Here is a 24,854-nt window from a genome sequence, read left to right on the forward strand (position 1 = left end):
TCTCATGTCCTGTCTTTCCTGCTTCCTTATTCCTGTTACATGTGGCAGCACACACTAGACTGGAGTCTTTATGGTATCTGAAGGATTCAAGAGCCTCCATGGTGTGATAATTCAGAGTGGCAGATGTAATCTGGAGAACTGGGTATGATTCCCCACTCTTCCACATGCAGTCAGCAGGTTGACCTTGGGCCAGTTGCATTTCTATTAGACCTATTCTCACAAAGCAGTTCTGATTGAGCTCTCTCTTGTGGGGAGGGGAAGGCGATGGCAAGCCGCTTTGGGACTCCTTCAAGTAGTGAAAAACAGGTTATAAAGGTCAGCTCTTAACAAATGGGCTGTAGCCCCCTTAAGTTTGTGCTGGGAATAAAACCGTATTAGATCTTTCAGGTCCCACAAAGACTCCTTGTTTTGTTTTTGTGTTCCTCGTGTTCAATGGGATTCGCTTCTGAAGAATGAATACGACTGTGTGCGTATGCGATTATTTTGGAAACATGACTCAGAATTAAATCCATCTAATTCTTACAAGGAAGTCACTGAATTCTGCGGACTTTACTTTCAAGCAGCCGGCTGACAGGTAGTTATGACACGCAGCTTGGGTTGCCAACTCCAGGCAGGAAAATACCTGGAGATTTTGGAGGCGAACCCTGAGGAAATCGGGAAGAGAGGGACACCGAGTCTGTCTAACATAGTAGCCATTTTCTCCAGGTGAACTGCTCTGTATTACCTGGAGATCATCTGTAATACCGAATCTCTAGTTTCCACCTGGAGGTTGGCAACGTTAAACAGCGACGGCCGCTTTGCCTCAAGCCGGGTTGCTTGCCCGTCCCACTGTTACCGCGCAAGCACGTTGAGACCTCGCGCGCTCTTGTTGCCTTGACAACAGCGGCGCCTTGGACCGCTTTCATCTACTTCCGCCAACGTTACCGTTTCTTTCGATCAGACTCCTTTTCTCCGGAAAAGGCGGGAATAGTATCTCAGATACTCCTCCCCATTCCGCCGAGTCACCCACAAGCCGGAAGTGGCTGCTGGTGACATTCTGATTGACAGGGATCAGGCAAGTCCGACGAAAGAGATTAACGAGCCGTTAAAGTGGCGGGTAAGGTTTGCTCAGCGGGTGCAGCGGTCTCAAACAGACTCCAAGGGAAGGGGAGGGGGGAAGGGTTGAGCGGACGATTCCATTTCGAATGTGATTGGTTTACAAGGTGTCACGAGATAAGGCAAAGGGAGGAGGGGGGCGAGGCGGAAGAAGCCGTCGCGTGCCCAACTGCTTTCCTCACCAATCATCTGCTTCCGAGAGCTGCCGTTTAAATGAGTGGCGCGTGCTGAAGGAGATGTGCCACGTGAGAGGCACCGAAGCGTTTGATTGGTTGAGGATTTAAATACCTTCCTAAAGCCGGTAGAAAACAGTCTGTCACGCGCTTTGTGGGTCTTAGAACTGGAAGTTAGGTTGGGTCGGGTCTACGTTGTAGGGTGTTTAGCTGAAACAGACGCATGCACACTTTACGAAGGTATGTTTTTTTTTCTAAAGCTGTCAAGATTAGGGATTAAGGAATTTGAATCAGCAGAGTTCAACCCGCCTTGCGCATTAACCTGAGGCACGACCCATTAAAATGCCACGCTTAAGCTGCATCGACTTCTAAAAAACCTAGTTTTTTAGCCAGTGTGATTCATAGAATGGGGACTCTGTGTGGCTCATGCCTAAAACTTGCTAAAATTAGGGTTAGGGTTGCCAATCGCCAGGTGGGGGCCTGGGGATCCCCCCCCCCAAAAAAATTGCAGCTTCTCCGAAGTTTCTCCTGCAGAATATGGCTTCTTTGGAAAGTAGAATTTATGGCATTATAACCTGTTGAGTGTCTGCAACCCCTGCCTAGCGTAGGCACCACACCCAAATCTCCAGAATGTCTTGACCCAGCTTTGGAAACCCTACTTTGGAGAATGCCTTAAAACAGGAAGCCCTTACGTGCTGGTTCATGATTTGAGACTGTTAAGAAATGCAAAAGGTTGAAGGGGTTCTGTATTTCTCAACTAGAATGATAAGGGGGTTGGCACACCTTGCCTATGAGGAAAGGCTGAAGAATTTGGGACTCTTCCGTTTAAAAAAGAGCTCACTAAGGGGGAACACGATAAAAGTTTATAAAATTATGCTCAGGGTGGAAAGAGTTGACAGAGAAATTTTTCTCCCATTTCACAAAATACTAGGACTGGAGGGAATTCAATTAAAATAATGTGTTCAGGATGGACAAAAGGAAATACTACCTTACACAACTAAATGGGTAACATCAGCATCATTTTACAGTGAGAGTAATTAAAATGCAGAATTTGCAGGATGTAGTGCTGGCCACAGGAATAAACAGCCTTAAAAGAGCTTTAGAGACATGGAGGATAAGTCTGTCAATGGCTATTAGCCATGGTGACTTAGTGTCATGTTTGCCTCTGGCTCTTGCCATGGCTGTGTTGACCAGAATCCCAGGATCCTCTGGGACAGCAGAGGGTTTCCTCCCTCAAGACCTCTTTTCTGTTTCTCAGGCCATCTGGCCTCCTATTGTGCTCCGAATGTTATGACTGCCCTTTCCTGCCTTTAGGTGTCAAGCTTTGATGATAAGATGGTGCATCCTGTAAGATCATAGGGTGTGAAAACAAATGGGAGTAGTAGGGGAGCTCTAGACCTGTCCCAAACTTTTGTATGTCTTTAGCTTTGGCAACAAAGCATCCTATGCAGTCATTTGTAGTCTCCTCAATAAACTACTGAGTTTCTAACCAGAACTTGCCTTGTTGGTAGAATTGCCATGGAACATGATACTTAGGGAACCCTTGGGGAACGGCAGGATATAAATCAAATAAATATAAAAATAAATAAATAGGGGAACCTTCACATTCAGAGCCTCGGAATCTCAGAGCCAGGAGACAACATCAGGGAAGGTCTCAGCTCCTATGCCCTGTTGCTGGCTGTCCGGAAGACCTGGTTGGTGACTGTGTGAGACAAGATGCTGGACTAGGTGGACCACTGGTCTGATCCAGTAGCCCCGCCCCCTTTTTTTTTGTAGGTATAACCATTTTCTACAGTACGCTAAGAATTTTCACTCTTAATAGACATTTTTGAAATGCAAGCATGATACAGCTCTACACATCTAAATCTGGTTTCTTTTGTATGTATTTTTAGTAGCCATAATGGCAATAGTAAAAAATGTAGCTTAGAAGTCAGAGAAATCTCAATTTTTTTTTCCAGGAATCCTTTTTCAGCACATATGTCTTGGGAGACTTTGGGGAAAATATAAACATAGTGTTTAGCTATTTTATTCCCTTAGTAAATAAACAGAAAACGGATACTGGAACAACAATACAGTATTGTTACTGGCTATTGTTATTTCTATTTTGATATGAACTGTTCAAGTTCAGCTTAGATAGTTATAACAGAGACAAGTAGCTTCAGCTAAAACTGAAGGTTTTGCTTCTTATACCTGTCTGGCACAAGTACAACTGGAACAGGATTGAATGTGGATTTACAGTTTAGAGCTGTCACAACACCGCCTTCCCCAATAATTCCCTGGTTCAATCATTACTTCCATTCCTTGATTTTTATGTGCATATTATAGTAATAGATTCCTATTTTTACCAGTTGGAAGATGTATTGCAGACCTGTTGATAAAAAGAACAGTTGTCCTTGTATGTGGTTAATTATTTATTTAAGGGATCTCTATTCTACACTCTTATAAAACATTTTTAAAAGTGTGAAAATGGCCAAAGAAGATCATGAGTAAAAAATAATAAAACATTCACAGCACAAAACAAACAAAAAACTACCATAGCATAAAATGAACAATTATGTCATCAGTTTGTTTCAGTTTTATTAAGAACTAATTATTCACTCATGAATTTAAAAAGGAAATAAAAGGAGTTTGCTACATCGACAATACAATTTTGACATAAACTGCTCAAAACCTATTATGTAGTAAAACAATTGTAACTGCAAAAGCAGAAACAAAATAAGTTACAGACATATATATATTTAATCAGAGACAGCTTTGATGTAGTGGTTAGGAGTGAGGATTTCTAATCTGGCATGCTGGGTTTGATTCTGCAGTCCCCCACATGCCACCAGCTGCGTGACCTTGGGCTCGCCACAGCACTGAGAAAACTGTTCTGACCGAGCAGTGATATCAGGGCTCTCTCAGCCTCGCCCACCGCAAAGGGTGTCTGTTGTGGGGAGAGGAAAGGGAAGGTGACTGTAAGCCGCTTTGAGACTCCTTCGGGTAGAGAAAAGTGGCATATAAGAACCAACTCTTCTTCTAAAACAGCATAGCGGCATAATAACTTGGTAAAAAATGCAGAGTGCAAATGCTCAGGAAAATTAAAATGTTTTTTAATTTGGCATCTAAAACTCAAGAGTTCATACATTAGATGACTTACCAGTGCAATCCTAGGAACATTTCACTGGGAATAAGCCCCACTGAATACATGTCAATAGAATTCTGAGTAGATCTGCTTAGAATTATTTAGCACATGTGGGAGTGAGAGTTCCAACTATGGGATGTGATACAGTCGACAACACCATATCTCTAGAAGGCCCTAACATTTTCTTCATAAGTACAAGATAGGGCTTATGAAGAACAATATGTTTGTTTTGTATTATTTCTCACTGAACTTCAAGGTAGATTACACAGTGTAAGTCAATGCAGTGAACAGAATGAGCTCTCTAATAAGAAATGCAGTAATGCTAAAATTACAGAGACCTGAAACAAAGCAAAAGTAGTAGACATTATGTTATCTGTACCTGTTTCTTGTTCCCTGTAAACCGCCCTGAGCCTTCGGGGGAGGGTGTTATATAAATATAAATAAATAAAATAAATAAATAAACATGATACATTAAATAATGCATAAAATGGTATTGTATAAGTAGATGATGTGGTGGGCATAATAGGATAACAAAGAGATAATACATTGTATACAAGTGGTCTAGTCCACAGTCCCCTTTTTTATTTATAAAAATACCTTCCTGAACCATTCTGCTGTAAAACAGCTCTGTTACTTGTATAGAAATGTTGCCTTGAAACAGTTTTCTTTTACACAATTTGTGAGAGCCTTTCTAACCTCCTCAGACAGACTGTCCCCAAGGTGGGGACCACAATGGAGAATGCATACATATGGGCAATTGATCTTGCTCAAGTGTAGGCAGTACTCCCAGAAAGCCTTGCTCGGACTAGCAAAGTTGTCATGAACACAGGACAATCTCAGCTCAGAACAAGAAAAAAAAAGGCCTATCCTTATGGCATTAAACAATAATAAAGAATGTTTTTGAACAATGTCCTTTCTTGAATTTACTTTTAGTTTATTTCATTCCAAGGATGTCAGCCAGAGCAGTTTTCCAGATAAACTCAGTTTTTTACTGTCTTTTCCTCAGTGGCAAGTCCTCAAAGAAATAATAATATATATTGGCCAATGACTCAAAATGCTATGGAAATCCTGGTCTAAAAAGACAATGAATTGTCAACTTCCAGGTGGAGCTTGGAGATCTCCTGGAATTAAAACTGATATCCAGCTGTAAGACCATTTCCCGTGGAGAAAATGACTGCTATGTAGGGTGGACTCTGGAATTATATCCCATTGAGTTTCTTCTCTTCCCTAAATCTCACCCTCCCTTATCTTCACTCAAGAAATTTGTGGGCTTGAAATTGGCAGCCTTACTATGTATGTATGTATGTATGTATGTATGTATGTATGTATGTATGTATGTATGTATGTATGTATGTATGTATGTATGTATGTATGTATGTATGTAACTTAGCAGAAGCACAATCTGAATGAGACACATTTGGTATTTGGTCTTTCTGTGACTGGGATGCCCATTTGTGAAGTAACTTTTTTGACATTCCCAAGCAATGTGGATTACACACTATTGGGGTTGCCAGCTCTGGGTTAGGAAATTCCTGGAGCCTAGGAAGGGTGGCCTTTGGGGAGGGGAGGGACCTGAGCAGGGTGGGCTTTGGGCAGAGGGGCCTCACTGGAGTATGATGTCATAAAGTCTACTCTCCCAGGCAGCCATTTTCTACAGGGGAACTGATCTCTGTAGTCTGAAGATCAGTTGTTATTCTGAGAGAGCTCCGGAAGATTGACAACTCTACCTTAGTAGATTGTGTCATCAGGATCTGGAGTAATTATCTGGTAACTTTCCATTTCACTGGTGTTTCGGTGTTCTCAGTAATTGTGTTGGATTATTCATTGTGCTCTGACAGCCAGGTCTGAGTTTATAAAAACGGAAGTCAGATGAGTGCTGATAGCTTCACTAATGGGTTCATAGTGTAAAGATTCTACATCTGTTCTTTCTCTCTTACCTTGTCCGCTTTCTCATCTTTCTAATAATCATTGCAGACACTTCCTGTTGTTGCTTTGGAGCAGTCAAGGGATTTGCAGTGTTGGTACAGTGCTACTTATACCAACTTATACCTCCTTTCTTTGGAGTCGCAGCTCACAAGTATAGCCCACTGGGCATTTTACCAGCTACGCCAGACGAGACTACTAGTGCCCTACCTGTCCCTGGAGCACCTGGCCATTGTGATCCATGCAATGGTCACTTCCAGAATTGACTTCTGTAACTTGCTCTATGCTGGCCTACCCTTGTCCCTGACCTGGAAATTGCAGCTGTTACAAACTGTTAGAGTCTTTGCAGGAATATCTTGGAGGGCTCATATCCAACCGGTGCTGAGGCAGTTGCACTAGTTGCCAGTTGTGGCCCGGATCAGGTTCAAGGTTTTGTTTTTGACCTTTAAGGCCTTATGGGGTCTGGGACCCACATATCTGTCTGTTGCCTTGTGCCCCCCCCCCCCCCCGTAGAGTGTTACGCTCTGTGAGTTCCACCTACCTGATCGTTCCCAGCCCCTGGGAGGTTCACCTGGCCTCAATGGCCAGGGCGTTTTCTGTCTTGGCCCCAACTGGCAGAATGAGTTCCTGGAAGACCTGAGGGCCCTGCAAGAACTTTCTGGGCCTGTAAAATGAGGCTCTTTCGCCAGGTCTTTGGTTGAGGTCAGGGCATGGGAGATCAGATGGGCCCCTCTAGATTAGACTATCTGTAGTGGAGTCCATAAGTTGTCCCTGAGGCACAGAGAGAGGAAATTGTCAGTTGAGTGGGAGGGGAGAGTTTTTCCATCAGGGTACTTGTTTTAATGGGGGATTAAGGGTTTTATGTATTTTTGTGGGGTATTTTAAGACCAACAAAGTTTTATTCAAGGCTAAAACCCTGAATTGAACTTTGTGGGAAGGCGATATACAAAATGAATTAATGAATTAATGAATTTTTATAAAGGTATTTCTGGATTCAATTTTTTAAAATTCTTTGTCAGGTAATCTGTAAAAGCTCTCAATGAATTTCTACTTGTCAAACTATAAAAGTAACTTTCCATCCCATTACTCATCCAATAGTGCCACTGGACTAAAATTTTGTTCAGTTGCTTCAGAACAACACAAATCTAACCAAAAATGTATGGAGTAAAGCAGGACCAGTATATCTGTTCTAACAAATATTGTCTTCCAAAGTAGCTGATACAGATTAAAATGGAATGCATAATTGATGCTGGTGTGTGTAGATGTATGTGAGAGGATACACAGATGAAAACACAAACAAGTCCTCAAGCTTAATTTAAAAAAAATACAGAATTGGAGTGGGCAAAAGTAAGAGGAAGTGGAGGACTGAGTTGATAATGCCAGAAAGAAAGACATTTTTGAAATATCCTTTTGCATCCCGTTGAAAGCAGACTAGCATCAGTTTCCCTTGTTAGTAGTTCGTTCTGGAGGAAATATAAGGAAACTTGTGTGCAGCAGTTTGCTTATTTATTTATTAAAACATTTATATCCTGCCTTTCCTCATGGTTCAGGGCAGCTTACAATAATAGTTAACATTTTCAGTTAAAGCCAAAAGAAACTAGCAACCCAGCCCCTGGGTGTAGCAGAGGAGCCAGATCTGGATACAAAATGCCACCAGCAGAGAGTTGCAACGACATGTACATGCGAGGTTATGTTATGTCTGCTGACGAACGCTGTGAGGAAAATGAAAATATATAATATACTCCTATATGAACCATGTTGAATGAATGCCTTTTAGAACCAAGTTTGAGTCCAATGGCTCCTTTAACACCTACAAAGTTTAATTCTGAGTATAAGCTTTTGTGTACTCTTCAGCTAATACCTTGAATAAAACTTCTTTGGTCGTAAAGGTACCACTGAGCTCAAACTTTGTTCTGCTGCTTCCAACCAACACAGCTACACACCTGGATCTACTTTTTAGAATCTATCCTTTTTCCCCTTGAAGAACCAGGAGGCGTGGCTTGAACTACAGAAAGATGCCAGTAATATGTAACTAAATAAAGTAGTCCAGGTACTGTGTGCTTCCCTCTGACATGAAGCAAAGCAGCATCTGAACCTTTTGCGTCTGGCAAGTCTGAATCCTGCCTTTGAGCTAACTTTTGTTGTTGTTTTACATACAGTAACCTCAAAGGTAAGAGAGTGAATATAGTGAAGCATAATCCAGAGAACATGCTGTTTGGGAAGGCAAAGTGTTTGAATGGTGTTGATGAGATAGATGAGATTAAACTCTGTGTGGCACATCAGGTGAAGAGTGCTATTGGACCCCAGTCTTCTTGTTGGAGAAACAAGGTCTGTGCTGTTGCTAGGTTATTTTGATTATTTCTGGCTTGTAAACTGTTGCCTTATGTAGACACTCCTAACTTAGCCTGGCTGATCTACACTACCGTTTTTTCCCTAATGGGACTACTCTGACAGGCTTTACATGGAGCTTCCTTTGAATATGTCATGGAAGCTTCAGTTGGTACAGCAGCAAGATTCCTGTCTGGGATCAGCCTCTCCGAGCATATAGCGCCAGTGCTAGATCAATTGCAGTGATTGTATATGTTTCTGAGCTCAGTTCAAAGTGCTGGTTATTATCTTTATAGCTCTTTATGGCCTGGGGAGGGAGCGGCTCATACTCATCAAACTTGTGCAGCAGCTGCATTCATTGCACAGCTTTCTCCTTGTGGCACACTCAGGGCTGCCTGTGTGGCAAAATTTGGATCACAAGTCTTTTCCTGTGACGGGTCCAGTCCTTTGACTGTTCTACCAGAGTGAGTATGGAGGCTGCCATCACTTTCTGGGTTCAGGGGCCAGTAATGGAAGACCTTTGGCAGACCTGGCAGTATTTTTATTTTTATTTTGTTGATGGACTATTGCATTTTTAATGAGTTTTCAACCGACTATTCCTCTGTTAAATGCCTTAGGGCTGCCAGTCCCCAGGTGGGACCTGGGGAACTCTGGTTTTATAGCTTATCTTCAGGTAACAGAGATCATTTCCCCTGGAGAAAAATCAACCGATAAGGATTCTTGTCCCTTATGTGGAACATCTACATAAGGGGTGAGAATCCTTGTCCACTGCCCACTCCCCCCACCCCCCACCCCCTTTCCCTACCTGCATGTGTGGCTCCTGGGTGTGGCAGCTGGTGCAGCCTTGGTGGCTGGGGCCCATACTGAGGCATGCTTGCTGCTGCAGCCACTGCCAGTCACCCAAGGCTTCTCCTGGTCTCTGGAGCGTGAAAGTAGCCTCAGAAGCCTAGCGGGGGGCGGCAACATCCCACAAGCCAGGACGCTGAGGTACACTTGCCGCCACCGGCCCCGCAAGTCTTCCGAAGCTGTTCCTGCTCCTCAGATGGTGGGAGCAGCCTTGGAAGATTGGCAGTGGCAGTGGCAGCAGCACTAGAGCAATGAGCGCACCTCAGTGCTAGGCCTCACTGCTGTGTTGCCACCGCCATGGGCATCTACTCGCATGCTCCCTAAGGCGGGATAACAGACATCATGTACATCCACATTTCTGTTTGAGGGAGTGCGCCAGGAGATGTTCCGCATCAAAAATAGCTGCTTTGGAGGGTGGAGTCCCTGCCCCAAATCCCATTCACTCCTGGTTCCACCCCCAAAGTCTCCCAGTATTTCCCAACCCAGAGCTGGCAATCCCAGTTTAAAGAAATAAGATTAGGAATAAATATATTTAAAATAAACTAATAAGATATGTTCCAAATTAGTATATGCACACAGCTATACACAGATTTCATTTCAGTCCAGGAAAGGTTTACAGAAATATGTCTTCTTGAAAATTAACTGGTCAGAGTCTAAGAAGCTCAACAGGAATATCCCATCCAGCCCACTTCCTTAAGCTGTGAGGAAGCTATGCAGGGTTGGCTCTAGTCAGCACTAGGATGGGAGACCACCAAGGAAGTCCAGGATCGCTACTAGCCTGCCTCTAGGCAATGGTAGGCTACCTTGGAACATCTCTTGCTAGGATAATTCAGCTACAGCAGGAAGAGTCAAACTACTGCCCCCTTGGGTCCTTTCACCACTTGTACCGCCCACTTTGGGAAGCCCTAGTTTAAACAAAATTTAAAATGATACCTCTCTGTCAATAACTGTCTGTTACAAATACATTCTGCTTCATGAGTAAGACAAGATCCTAATAATGAAGCCAAAGGTGCATTTGACATATTCAGTGTAATATAAACATTAAGAAACACACAAAAACACACTGAATTCTGTGAAATAAATAGTTCCATTTGACATATCACTCAATTTGTTACTAAAATTAGAGGCCTCCTAAATTTAGAAGGGGGAATTAGCAAATTACTTTTTAGATTTAGCAAGAGACAGGTAACTATGGGCTCTCCACTGGTGTATACTGTATACCAGTTATTTCCTTACAAATTCTCAATAAACAAGCCCAGAGTAAACTGGAAAGTTATATTTCTTAAAGAAGAATGTAAAGCAAATGACTAACACACAACTTTTGAAACATACACACAAGAAGTTATACGAAGGAAAGCAGGGTTGGATGAGAATAAAGAGATGGAATAGTGGGAAGCTATAATTACCTATCACAACATGGAGAGGTCCAAAAAGACAGCCACAAAACAACCAGGAAAAGGGGGTATGTGAGAAGAATTCCAGAACACAGACAGTTATGGCACAGGGTACTGCTTTTTATAGGGTAAAATGCTACCAGAGGTGATTGGTGATGAATTTGCCCCCAAAACAATTACTTGATGGGTTGTCTGTGGACAATGACTTTGGGAGACATTGAATGAGATTTCCCATATAAACTATAGGTGCTACTGGTTCTTAATGATCCCTTGAATGCTGTACACAGGAAAGCTACCAGATTTGGAGAGTTAGCATTAAGTGTTTTTTATTCGGACTAGATGGGTCAAAGGGCAGTGAGGGAGGAGAATAGCTGGAACAATTTATGAGATTAGCACCTTGCTATCTCAAAAGAGACCAGGAAAGTCCTGGTAACTGACTGGCATCCATGATGGCTGCTTGAGATCACACTGCATACCTTTAGAGTAAAGATGCAGTTGCCATGTGTTCCAGTGTCCATTTTTGCTATACTGTGCATTGCAAGTTGATCTCTAGAGGTGTTGTGGAAGGGCAAACATGTTTTGACTAACTATAAACTGCCCCTCAAGAGGGAGGAGGGCATCTGGCTTCAGGCATTTCGGGATGCAGCGAAGTATAGGGCTGCCAGGTCCCCCTACCTGGGGACCACCAGGGGGAGGGGAGGGTTGCTGGCTCCAGCTGGAAAACATTTAGAGATTTGAGGGTGGTGCCTGGAGAGGACAGTGACCTTGGTAGGATACAATGTCATAGAGTCCACACCCCCTCCCCCTCTAGCATCAATTTCCTTCAGGGGAACTAATTTCTGTAATCTGGAGATAGAGATAACTAATTCTAGAAGATCCCCAAATCCCATCTGGAGGCTAACATCCATTAAGGATAGGTGAGTGAATTGTTTTGTTATTAGTCAGCATTTCTGCTTTCCTTTCTATTTCCTTCCTCTTGGTCCCTACTGAGAACCAATTTGGTGTAGTGGTTAAGAGTGGTGGTTTCTAATCTGGCGAGCCAGGCTTGATTCTCTGCTCCTCCACATGCAGCCAGCTGTATGTCCTTGGGCTTGTCACAGCACTGATGAACTGTTCTGACCAAGCCCTCACCCACCTCACAGGGTGTCTGTTGTGGGGATAGAAAAGGGAAAGTGACTGCAAGCCTCTTTGAGACTCCTGGTAGAGCAAAGTGGCATATAAGAATCAACTCTTCTTCTTTGCAGTGTTCCATGGCAGTCGTTTTGTAGTGGTGCCCACTAACTACTCTCAAATTTCCCACAAGGTTGGGAACTCCTAAACTTGTATGTGCTCTATTGAAGTTATAAGTAAATCTGCGTCAAGCCAGCACCTCTTTTGAAGACCTCATGTGAAATAGAAATGATACAAAACTAAGTGAAATAGAAATGATACAAAACTAATTTTTAAAACCTTGTATATGAGGGGACTGTAATAATGAATCCTCATTCAAGGTGCATCCAGCTCTCTGGGCCAAGAATGTCATGCATTTGCAGGCTAAGCAATAACTGTAAAGCCTATCAGTAAATCTGAAGATTGAATTAAATGTTGTCATAACGTTCTTCTATTCAGTAATTTATCCACCATCACACCTGGAAAGTAGTCAGCTACCTATAGGTAGCCATGTGAAACTCATATATCAGTTAAACAGCAATAAGTTCTTCAAGGTATTATCACCTCAGTTTTTTCATTAATCAGAATCTGTATCTTAAAAATCAGTAGTTTCAAGTTCTGAACTTTTTTTTCATCTTAATGGACTTCAAAAAACTTAAAATGTGTACAGATTAGACAAAAAGAATTATGGCACTAAGCGAAAGGATTAGAGTCATAATATATGCAATACACAGGAATTATAAATTCCTCATATTGCAGCTTATCCTGTAGCTGCTAGAGAGTAGTTTGAGAGTGTAAATGGCAACTAAAACAATATTTTAAACCTTTTGAAATATTAAAAAAAAACATTTTAAAGCCTTTTCCCTTACTTATTCTAATTTCCTTCCATAATTACGATTTTTGTGTTGGGGAGTTCTTCCCACCTCCCCTTTTACTTTTTGGGGGGTTGTTGTATCTTAAGCTACAGCTGTCTTTCCAAGAAGCATTTTTCCAACATGAGTAACGCATCAAGTAAACCCTTTAATGTTGGACGGGCCAGAGCTGGAACCAGTGTGGGTAGGGGAATCAACAATCTGTGAAGCTCGGGGCAGCTTCACAGGTATTGTCCAGTGGTATCATACCAGTAGTTCTGATGCTGTTTGTTTGCACAAACCAGGACTTGATCGTTTCGGAGTGGCCAACCGCTGAGAGGAGACCTTAACCTCTTGATTTTCAAAGGGGACCGTGGCTTCCAATGGTGCCTTGCTGGCTAATGTAAGAAAGGTGTTTTGCCATAAAGATTTTTGAGGTATTTGGTGAGGTTGGAGAGGGGTCGGCCCAAGCAGGAAGCCTGCGTCTGCCCCGTAAAGAAAATAGTAAGTTACAAAATGAAAGCATCAAAGCGCCAACAGGATGCGGTCCCTGGAGTCTGTTCTGGCCTGTTGGTCCTTCTTGAAAGTGAGCACTGAGTGAAGTGTGACCTTAAAACTCACTTTATTCAAACAGACTGAGCTCAGGTTTAAAGTTCAAGGCATTTTGTTTTTTCACCTGTTTCCTACAGTTTTCTGAAACTTCTGAAGAATTAATGTGTAACTATATCTGGTCACTGAGCCAATTGAAGGGTTTTTCTCCCCCCCCCCCCATGGGAAAATAACGTTACTGTATAGAACAAGGAAGCTATATTGCGTTATGGTGAAACTTTTCAATGCCGGCATACCTAGCCTATCGCCGCCTAAATAGTGCATATAGGATCCAGTCTAATAATTATAAAGCCAGAGAGGCTTGTCAGAAATTTTCTTGACTGGAATGTGGCTCTGTGGTAGAGCTGTTGCGTTGCATGCAGATCTCCGGTTCAATTCCCGGCATCTCCAGTGAAGAAAAGGAACCTGAAATAGGGATGTGAAAGGCCTACAACTGTAAAGCATCTGCCGGTCAGAGTAATAAATATAGAGCTTGATGGACCAATGGTCTGACTCAGTCTAAGGCAAATCTTCAGGAATTGTTCAACTCATAAGTTGGCAACCCTACCCCATGTATGTTAAACAGATGTCACATTCATGCTGGCATACATTTTTAAATTGTCCCTCCTTGGGAAACGGTTGCTATATAATATTTTTTTAAAAACCCTTTCCTTTATCATGATGACAGGCTTATAGGCTTGTATCATTATAATCTTGTTACATTCTGTAGGGCTTCCTCTCAAGTAATATTCATCAGATCTCAGCCTTTGAATGCTCACATTAGCTCTGGAATCCTTACAACTACCATGTCTGTAAGGTACTGACATATTGTTCGCAGAATGTTTGTGAGAAAACTGCAGAGGTTGCTGTGCTTTACTGTAGGCCCGCTAGTGAGTTCATGGCAGAAGTGAGATTGGGAACTTCCACAGCTCACACTTTTAGCCATTTTGCTATGCTAGCTCCAAAACAATACCCAAACAAATGCCCACCATTTAGCCAGTAGAACAAGATTTGAGTCCAGTGGTACCTTTAAGACCAACGAAGATTTATTCAAGGTATACATTTTTGTGTGCATGCACACTTCTTCAGATACAGGCAGTAATTATTGAATGAGTAGCTTGAAATCAGTACACAATATTGAAATACGATCTTAGCTAGTTTTGGTGGGAGCTTCTTCTGTTCCCAGCCGACTAGGGTTCTCAGGTGCGTTCTCCTGGCTCACAATCTGTCTTTTTTTTGTTTGTTTTTGTTTTCCCCTCCTGAAATACAGTCCTAAGCAAATAAGCCGCACCAACAATTGGATAGGCTGTCAGTCGTAGTTAAAAGAAATTGCTTGAAGAGATGACATACAGATTTCACTCATTTTCCCAGGATATTAAACTTTAATGACTACAATATGAATATTTCATGAAAGTATCTTTTTTTGAATAGGGTTGTTTTGTCCTGGAGGATATTGAACATTATAAGGCCTGATTTCTGCCTAGGCAACGCTGGAGAAGAACAGTGCACCAACTTGGTTTCCTTGATTGGAAGGAAAAATAAATTGTCATTCTGTCATCGTTGATATTCTACTTAAATGGGCTGGTGTTGCTGGCCCAGCTTGTTGTAGGAAATTAAACATCAACTCTGTACTTTTGCTGCACAGTGCCTAAATCACCTTTGAAAACAGGCAAAAGGTTTTATCTTATATGCAGAATTTTAGAGAAAGAAAATTCCCGGCCACTAGCTTGGCATTCATCATTTGATGCACGAGAAAGTAAACTTGCGTGTTTTGGACTGACAAAAGCAGCACTCTTTTTTTTTTTTTAAGAGAGAGATTTCTTCTATTCAAGAGTGCCTTTTCACATCTTACACTGCCCCATGTGATTGTCCTGTGGCTAACAGATAGGTCACAATCTTTCATACGTTTACAAGTTCTAACTTGCCGGTTTTTTATTCACGGTGAGCTTCTGACAGCAGTAACAGCCGACAGTCTTGATTTAAGCTTCAATTTCCTCATTGGTCTTTTCTTTCTATTAAACAGCATGTCAGCAACTAGGAGTCGTAATGGAAACCATATTCCTAAATATTGAGCAGGGGACTTGCCCTGCCTTGAAAACCCCCCCCCCCCAATATTGTGTAACAAATTCAGTATCAGTTGTAACAAAATGCCCTAAACCTCCGCTCTTTCAGCTAGATGAAGCTTTGAGGGGTGTTCTGATTTTTGTGAAGAATTTCCCCTCAACCTCTTTTTCTTTCCCCCTCCAAAAAGTGTCACTCAATATATCCAGTCAAGAAACTGCTTAAATGTAAATGAAGCGTATCTCTTGCAGACAGACGTGCGACTCGGCGCTGGAGATTTTAATGTGCGTTTTTCATTTCCCTTTTAATATTTTAACTTATTAACTCTGACAAGTAACCTCTTGGTTGTGAACAATTTAAGTCACAATTCACTTTTTTTCTGATTCAAAGTGAACACAAGTGCCCTAATCCCCTAATGGGAATTAATTGCATGTTTCGGTGCTTAAGTCTGATCCTTTTTCAATCCCCACTGGGACAAGTTTCTTCCTGAAGGATGTGTTTGTTATTCAAAACACAATCTGAAAGGTAATGATTTTTTTTTCTTCTTCTAAAAGGGGAACCAGAGCGACTGAATATTAATGCTCCTTGCTTTGTCAGGCAAACAGGCCATAGCCTCAAACGCATCTGATGTCATGAAGGGTAAACATACAAAGCTAACTGTTGACAGAACAACAGGGCAAATCATTGTGGGGTTCTGAAAACACATTGCCATGAGAGAGTAGATCGTAAGGGTTTGAGGGGAGTTTACAGCACATTGGGGAAACAGTGTTTGGACCTTCTTCTTTGAGGTAAATAACCCGTGTTTTGGTAAGCAGCAACATTGTTTCCAAAAGGACAGACTATTCTTCTGACTCAGAAGGTTCTTTCTATGTGGGCTTTGACTACTTCTTCTCGTGTGGGAATTATTTGTTTGATTTTTATGCCGCTCAGGACGGTGTACAACTGTATATATAATATACAGTCATTTAGTCTGAACAATAACCCTGTGAGGTATACCATATTGCTGCTTGGGGAAGAAGAGTTGGTTCTTATATGCTGCTTTTCTCTACCCGAAGGAGTCTCAAAGCGGCTTACAGTTGCCTTCCCTTTCCTCTCCCCACAACAGACACCCTGTGAGGTGGGTGAGGCTGAGAGAGCCCTGATATTACTGCTCGGTCAGAACAGCTTTATCAGTGCTGTGGCGAGCCCAGCTGGCTGCATGTGGGGGAGTGCACTGGCTCGCCAGATTAAAAGTCACCACTCCTTACCACTACACCAAGGGAGATGAAGCAGAGATACTAACGGGAAGCTTTCTTGAGAGTTCACAGCTGAGGGAGGATTTGAACCAGGAACAAGTAGCATATACTTTTATCTGCTGCTGCGATAGTAATATACAAACTCTGTGCTGTGAGATACCTGCTGGTGTGCGCAAAGGGGGGGGGGGAATGAGTAGGTTTGTGAGCCCAGAGTTCCCTTTCCCTCCAAACATATCCACAAGAAGAGATGACCCACTGCAGCTCTGCATTCTTCCAGTCTTTGTAACTGGCATGGTTAGGTCATTCTGTTACTTCTGCCTGAGAGAGACTACAGAGGATGTTATCTGAGGATACTTTGGAGGATGTTATCTGTTGCAGCCCTGCATGAGTCACTGCTCTGGGCTTGCCCATTAGGAAAGGTATATTAGATCAATGCCTCCCTAGGAAGCACAACTTAAGTTCCTTTGAGGTTGGGCAATTCTTGATCTTAACCCACATTCAAAGTTAATGAAAAATTAAAGCAAGCCAATGTGCTGATTGCATTTACTTTTCCTGTTACAGTAATGTCCTTTAATGACCCTCAGCTTCAAATAAAGGCCAGGTGTTCCACCTGTTTTCTGAAGACCCTTTACACCTGCCAGTTAGAGACCAAACTGCTATGCTGGTTGGGGAAACAGAGACTATCTTTCCTAGAAGTTTGGTGACTGATAGCAAAATTTGGGAAAGTGTCAGATGCTCTGGGCTTTAGGAAGACAGAAGGATCACGAGGGAGGAGGCAGGTGCAGCCAGGAGGCAGAATATATTTGAATAGCAGCCAAGGAGGAAGCCAGAAACCTTATTCATTTTCTCCCAGTAAACACAAGCCTCCCTTGGCCTACTTTGGGAAGGCTGTTCTTTAAAATGGAACATCAAAAGCAGAGACCAATGCGCATTTAAGATAAAAAGTAGACTCACAAACTGGGACATCTCTGATGAGGGACACCTGTTCGCAGAGTTTAAATGTGCAAAGAGGAGCACAACACTAAGCTGCTTAAGAGTTTTAAATAGTTTTATTAAGAAGAGAAACAAACTTTGTATAGAAAGTGAGAGAGAGAGAGAGAGATGTAACTTGTTCTGCATTCATTCAATCTGTTCTGGAGGCAAGCAAGCAGCAAATATGCACAAAGAAGCAGGAAATTTCCAAATGAGCCAGTCAGGACACAGGAGAAGATTATTTGAAAAATATCAAGAAATTTCTTTAACTATGCCAAATCCACATTATCTCTGATGCCCCTTAGTGCAGCAGATATGGAGGTGACTCCTCCCCCCTTCAATCATGGTAGGTTTAAAACCACCACTGAGTGAACTTTCAATAAAAGACCAAATTTTATAGAAATGCTGTTGCAGAGAGTTTGCAAAATTGCCACCCATTGGGAAAAACTGACCATGGGAATCCACCCTACTCTCCCTTTAGCAACAGGAGCAGAACTTGCAAGCGTGTGCTTCCCCATATGGCTTCCAGTTCTTGCAGTTTGCCAGGTTAGTATTAGCATTTATAAATATGGATTCAGGAAGCTGCTGTTACAAGGGCCCCCGAGTACATTACATGGAACAGCCCCATGCCGTCTTCTTTTTGCTAGCGACAATTAAGTGGCTCTAACTTTGTGTCGTTTCCTCCATGTTCAAAGAGTGTGGTGGAGTTCATACGTGAAGAATCCTTTGACAGTTTTTGCTTCACCGATGCTGATTGTCCAAACATGTCTATTTGCTGTAGTAGCCTTCTCTAAATGTGCTTTAACACCTGATGGGTCAGAATATTAAACCTTGTTTTCCTAATGCTCATCATAAGAAATAGTAGACAGGGTTTCAAGGTGATTTTATTTCTAGCCCTTTCCCCAGGTCACAGGTCTCTCGGCTCAGTTTTATGGCTTTTATTGAAAACTTAAGTTCTGTTTTGGCTCTTGGGACTTCCAGGGAAGAGTTTAAAATACTACTTTTTGTGTATAGCACTATATATTGTTCACTGAAGTTGTCAACACTACACAAGCTTCATTTTTACATTATATGGATTGCTTCTGGGGTACGTGACTATGGAGTTGTCAAGGACAAGAATGTACCAGGTAGTTACTCATCTGCAGACATTCATAAAATGCTGTCCTTTAGTACGAGTTTAATATCTAATCTTTCTTGCCCCTTTTTCTTCCCTGTGATTTCTGTGCTGCTGTCTGAGCCAGGCTGCCAGGCAGGAGGGCTTTCATTTGTTCACTGCAATTCCCAACAATGTATTGCCCTGGAGAATGTAATTAAATATGCTTCCCCCTCCCCCCCAAAAAAAACCCCTCCCAAAACCCCTATTCCAGATTAGGCTTTTGTCATGTGTTTTAATGTGTGGGTGCCCTTAAATTGGGGTTTTAATGAGGTTTTAATGGGGTTTTAAGACTTTGTAACCCCCACAAGCCGGTTCCGGGAGTGGCGGGAAAGAAATATAATAATAATAATAATAAATTGTCTGAAAACTCCTTGCTCTTGAGCTTCAGAAGAGATTGCATTATGTTGGTGCTGTAAACCAACATAATTAGCTGCCTCTAAGATTTTGGGCAAAGTGGTAGTTCTTATCCTTTTGAAAGTCTCAGCGCTTAAAGAATAGATGCAGATGTTCCTTTAAGATGTGTCAGTGAGGACCTGCTCGATATTTCACCATAGGTGGATGCAAGGAGGACATTCACTAGGATACCTTTTGTCTTTATTTCATGAATCGCTTTATGAGGCAACAGTTAAAATAAGTAATGCACATATTTGCCACATAACTATTACATACATTCACAACTGAACTGAGAATGAACCAGGCAGAACTTGCCATTTTGTGATCTTAACTACTATGATCTGTAGGATTTCCAATTCTGTATTGATAAAATCCTTGGGATTTGGAGGATTGGGTCTGAGGAGGTGAGAGACCTCAGTGGAGTATAATTTCATAGAATCAGCCCTCTGAAGCTTCCAGTTTCTCCAGGGGACTTAATCTTTTCAGACTGATGATGTGTTTTTTTTAAAATTTTGGGAGAACCGGAGGCCCCCCTGAGGTTAGCCACTCTATGTGATCATGTAAATGGCTGTATTATAGTTTACACCCTGAGAAAAACAGCCTACTCCATGCTAGGGTTGCCAGCTTCTATGGTGCTTGGATGTCTCCCAGAATAACAGCGGATCTCCAGACGATAGAGATCAGTTCCCTAGAGAAAACAGGAGCTTTGGAGGCTGGACTCTATGGCTTTATACCCTGCCCCCCAAATCCTGCTCTCCCCATGCTCCACCATTCAAGCATCCAGGGGTTTTGCAACTCAGACTTGGCAATCCTACTCCACACTGATGGATTTGAAGGTACGAGTCTGTCTCTGGTAATTTCATAGCAAAATGAGGCAGCAAAATGTCAGACAAGTTCCATAAAATTAATTTTCTCAATGGTCCTCTCTTCTCCGTTAGAGTCTCTCAGTAGATTAGGAAATGGCTTGAGATTGTCTAGCTTCTTTTTAGACAAGTGTATTTGCAAATGTAGCTCTGCCAAGTCAGCTTTTTTTCGGGGGGAGGGGGCAGGGGACACACACAATTCTAATAATTTAATAATGTTTTTTTTTTAATTTTGAAGTTTCTTCAGTTGGAAGAATGGCCCGTGTCTTTGTCTACGGAACCCTTAAGCAAGGGCAGCCGAACTACCATAACATGACAGACAGGACACATGGGACGGCCACGTTCCAGGGCAGAGGACTCACAGTGGAGAAGTACCCCCTAGTGATTGCCGGGAAATATAACATTCCCTTTTTGCTGAACAGCCCAGGAAGGGGGCACCGTATCGCAGGAGAGATTTATTTTGTCAATGATCAGATGTTGCAATTCCTGGATGAATTTGAAGACTGCCCAAACGTGTATCAGCGTACTCCAATGAGAATCGAAATAGTTGAGTGGGAAGGTACAAGCGGCACACCTGAAGAGAGACCAGTTGTTAACAGCATTCTGGAATGCTATAGCTACAGCACTACAACTTATCAGCCTGAATGGATGGATCTCCCTTACTATGACAACTACGATTCCTTTGGGAAACATGGACTTCTGTATGTACTACGAGAAAGCAGGGTGGATAAAAATCAATGATTTTGAAAACTGAGCTGATTTTTTTGATTCAATGTTTTCCGAGGGGGAAAAACATAGTTTTAATTAAGATCCATTATATCTTGAAGGTAACTAATCCTCAAACAGGGATTCTAAAGTGTAATTCTGTAGCACAAGCAATGTATTCATAACATTTATGACAAAGTTATGTATATGAGTTTAAAACTGGAAAATAAACTGCTTATATTAATCAGAGAAAGAGAATAAAATATATAGCACTATATAGTGAAAGAAAGCACTAGCAGGCAGGATGCAAACTGCCTCCATGGGATAGAAGCTGGTGAAGAAGGGCCTCCTTCCTTCTCCCATTCTATTGCAGTCCACAAAGCCCCCCCCCCTATTTTGCTGGGGGGGGGGTGTCAAGGGTTCCTCTCAGTGTGAGGGGCACAGTGAGGTCTGCATTAGAAACTTCTTATCTGACAAGAGCCAATGTATGCTGTCAGTTGGAACTAATTCGTAGATTCTGACCAGGAAATTGATGATTTCAAATATGCATATTGAGGCTTGCATATTTTTACTTGCTTAATCAAGTAGGCTAAGTAATAGATGAGATGTAAACCAAGAACTACAGTGAAAACAACCACATCAAGATTTTTCTTTTCTTTTTTTTTCCTGCACAGCAAAAAGGAAATTCTGCTGTATTTGCCAGTTTCCCGAAGGGAGGGGGGATCACTGCCCAAGCTGAGTCTAAACTTTTTTCTTTACCACCTGACATTCACATAAGCTGCAAAACGGTCCTTGGGAGAAACCCTTTAATCAAGTGCTGAGATGTGAATGAGTTCATGAAAGGAACGGAGCCACAAACAAAGATGTGTTCAGTAAGCTCCATAAGTCCAGGCCTCTGGATTTCAGAACCTGACAGTGAGCCAGGAGGCTGGGCAACAGAACCCATGGACCAGCCTTTCATGCCATGGACCATTGTTCTGGTGTGGAGCGATGAGCATCGCTCCAGAAATGCAAATAGGGTTGATGAGCTGCCAAGGGATTCAGTCACCACAGATGCTACAGCAGCAACAGAAATGTGGGCAGGGAGAAAAGGAAAGCCAGCTCACATGCCTGGTACTCAAGTGGTGTTTCTGCTATTATGGGGCCACCTTTCCCTGCCAGCTCAGGTTTCTTTACCCTTAATGTGCTTTAGTATATTTACACACCCTGTCTAATAACTGTGTTACAGCCGAATGATTAACCCTACATTACATTATGTTACTTTGCGAAAATCTACATTGTTTAGTATCATTATTATTGACTGCTGATTGGGAGGTAGCATTTGGAATTAGGCTTGTGTGCATCGGTCACCGAAATGTCCGTTCAAGCCTGAAGCAGCGAGCACCACGCCGTGGGGGGGAGGGGGGAGCTGGTGGCGGTGCGTGACCTGGCACCTGGATGCAGGCGCAGAGCTCTGTGCCTGCATGCGTGCACCGACTGGCACACCGGCGCTGCCCCTCCTCCTCGCACCACGGTGCTCTCCCCTTCGGGCTTGAATGGCCGTTTTGACGGCCGAAGCACACAAGCCTATTTGGAATCAGCCCCATGGCTCAGCACCCTCATTTGTCATAGAGCACAGCAGTTCAGAATACACACATAGGTGAGAAGGTATTGACCGGGGCACTGGGTATCGCTGAATCAAGAGCTCCACATCCCTTGAAGGAAAAAAATTTCCTGTGTGTGTTTTGAAATGCAGGCTTCAAGTGATCCCTTACAGTAGCCGTCAAGCACAGAAGGAGCCATAGTCCATACTGAATACATGGAACCACTTTTCCTTATGACATGCCATTATTTGTATGAATTGGACAAATTGTACACGTTTGTGCATCTGCAGTTGCTTTGTCACATGCCTTTCATCTTTGCTCTTCTACTATGTACTTAAACTGCCAGACTTTTCACAAGGAATATTTCAATTTTATTTTGTATTAATTTTGGTGGCAATAAATGCTAAAATCCAGAGTTTATTAACAGTGAGTTGGCTCCCCTTTACTTGCTGAGGAGTGAACAGTCTATGTGTATACCATAATTTTGTTTTAAAAAATCACTAATTTACAAAATTACAAAAGAGATTACTTTGATAATGTGTTTTGGTAGCCTGTACTGAAACTTATGGGGCTGTTTTAATCAATTCTGCACTCAGGGATTTGTTTAAACGTCGTTGGCTGCTTCACTACAAGAGATTAATCAGGGGTATGACAATGTTATGCACCAACAAATATTCAATTAAAATCTAAACAGCCTTTGCTGGAATGTGCCATCCGTTCTCTTTTGTAAAACATTGTACACAGACAGGAAGGCAGGAAAATGGCACCTTTCTCCTAGAAGCTACCACTTTAGGGAAGGCTAGCCCTGAGCAAGTTCAATACAGTATTCTTAATGTCTTGAAAGCATTTGCTAATATATGAAGTGGGCAAAACACCTCTGATTCCTTCTAAGGGTTAATACGTATTGTGATAGGCTCATTCCATTTTTGCAGGTGTTGCTAATTGGGCCTTTTTGCCTATCTGGCCTTTATCATATTCAAGGCCAGAGTTAGGAATGGGATAAGCCTGCAGCCCACAGAATTGGAGGGGAAGAATCAAGAGTGATGAGGTAATTTTCTAGAGGGTTCTGATTGGATTGTCGGCATCACCTATGCCTGTCGGCCAAAAACCTATAATTGGGCAAAGAGCAGGGAGAAGGCAGCTAATTTAGATTATGATGGACTAAATGCCCTGGACTATCATATGCTTCTATTGCAAAGGACAGCTAGGTAGAGAACGCTTGACTTTGGAACTGTAAGATTGCGTCCTCGAATGCAGATTTTAAATGTGCTAAATTTTCTTCTTTGCTTTAGCGTGGTGTGCTGCTAGAACTATTTCTGATTATTGTTCAAATAAACGCTTTTTTTTTTTGCAAGGATTGTTTTCTTGTGCACCCTAACTCTGGAAGCCCACAGGGATCCTTGACATCACTGGATTCTGATCTCAATGGCACAGAAGTGGTGGAGGTCAGAAGCATCAGCTAGTGATGGAAATAGTAAAGTGGCTTTTCAGTTGAGGCGAGAAAGCAATTGTCGCGCTCCTCTGTCATCTCTCTGTCAAATTTTGGCCTCTTCGGGGTTTGCAAACCAAGTTACTGAAGGACAAGGATGAACTACCGTGAAATATGGGCACAATTTGTGGTAGCTTTTGATGCTTTGTGAAGAAGTCTTCAGGAGAAACACCTGAGTGGCTGAAAGCTCTCCAGAGCACTTTAATCCATCATTGCTTTGTGCTCCCTGTGACTCTCCTGGGGAGCAAAAAACAAGGGTTTAAATGGAAGAGGTAAAGCCCCTTAAGGGGAAATTTTCCTCCTTTCTGCTGGTGGCCACTCCCTGCAGCCTGCAGAAAGGAGAGAGGAAGATCTCACTTAGGCTTGTGCGATTCAGCCGCTTTGGTGGCCGTTCCCTCCTGGCGCAGCCAGCGCCGCGCCGCGTGGAGGGGGGGAGGCGGTGTCGGGAGCGGTGTGACAGCGGGCGCAACCACACAGGAATTCCGCGCCGCTGCTGGCACCGCTGTCACGCTGCTGCCGGCATGCCCCCCCCCGCGGCGCGGTGCTGGCTGCGCCCGGAGGGAACGGCTGCTTCGGCGGCCGAATCACTCACTCCTTTCTCCCCCAGAGGAGGAAGACATCTTGGGTTGTTTCCATCCTCAGCTTCAGGAAGGCAGAATGCTTTTTTCCTTCCTGTTGCCAGTAGGGGGCATGCTCTGTAACCCAGTTCTCTTCTGCCTCTGCCAGGGAGAGCAGCCTTTCTGATAGCTAGCAGGCTTTTCTCTTTAAAACCTTTTCTGAACTGCTCCTTATCTTTAATAATTACCCTCCTAAAATTTTGTTAATCTTTTTTTTTTATTTAGGAAGGCAATTCAAAAACTGTCCCACACCTGCAAGTCTGAAGTTGATTTGTCAGTGTTGTAAACAAAGTGGGATGACACGTACAG

The 24,854-nt window shown here is 42.7% G+C and overlaps 1 protein-coding gene across 6 annotated transcripts; it reads left to right on the plus strand.

Annotated features, from left to right (window-relative positions):
- The first annotated feature begins 891 nt into the window (after positions 1-891).
- Positions 892-22,863, plus strand: GGACT (gamma-glutamylamine cyclotransferase). 6 transcript variants are annotated; one of them, XM_077343809.1, is made up of 2 exons: positions 892-1,096; positions 20,390-22,863. In XM_077343809.1, the coding sequence occupies exon 2, from the start codon at positions 20,407-20,409 to the stop codon at positions 20,890-20,892; it is 486 nt and encodes a 161-aa protein (XP_077199924.1). In that variant the 5' UTR covers positions 892-1,096; positions 20,390-20,406; the 3' UTR covers positions 20,893-22,863. The 6 variants fall into 6 exon arrangements, with proteins under 6 accessions (XP_077199924.1, XP_077199928.1, XP_077199925.1 ...); XM_077343813.1 differs by having other exon boundaries at positions 892-1,054; XM_077343810.1 differs by lacking the exon at positions 892-1,096 and adding an exon at positions 1,357-1,508.
- Positions 22,864-24,854: the final 1,991 nt, after the last annotated feature.

Source organism: Paroedura picta, chromosome 6, assembly GCF_049243985.1.
Source record: "Paroedura picta isolate Pp20150507F chromosome 6, Ppicta_v3.0, whole genome shotgun sequence".
Taxonomy (NCBI): Eukaryota; Metazoa; Chordata; class Lepidosauria; order Squamata; family Gekkonidae; genus Paroedura; species Paroedura picta.

Excerpts from the sequence above, each read along its gene's own strand:
- GGACT (XM_077343809.1), top strand. The coding sequence starts at position 20,407 with ATGGCCCGTGTCTTTGTCTACGGAACCCTTAAGCAAGGGCAGCCGAAC.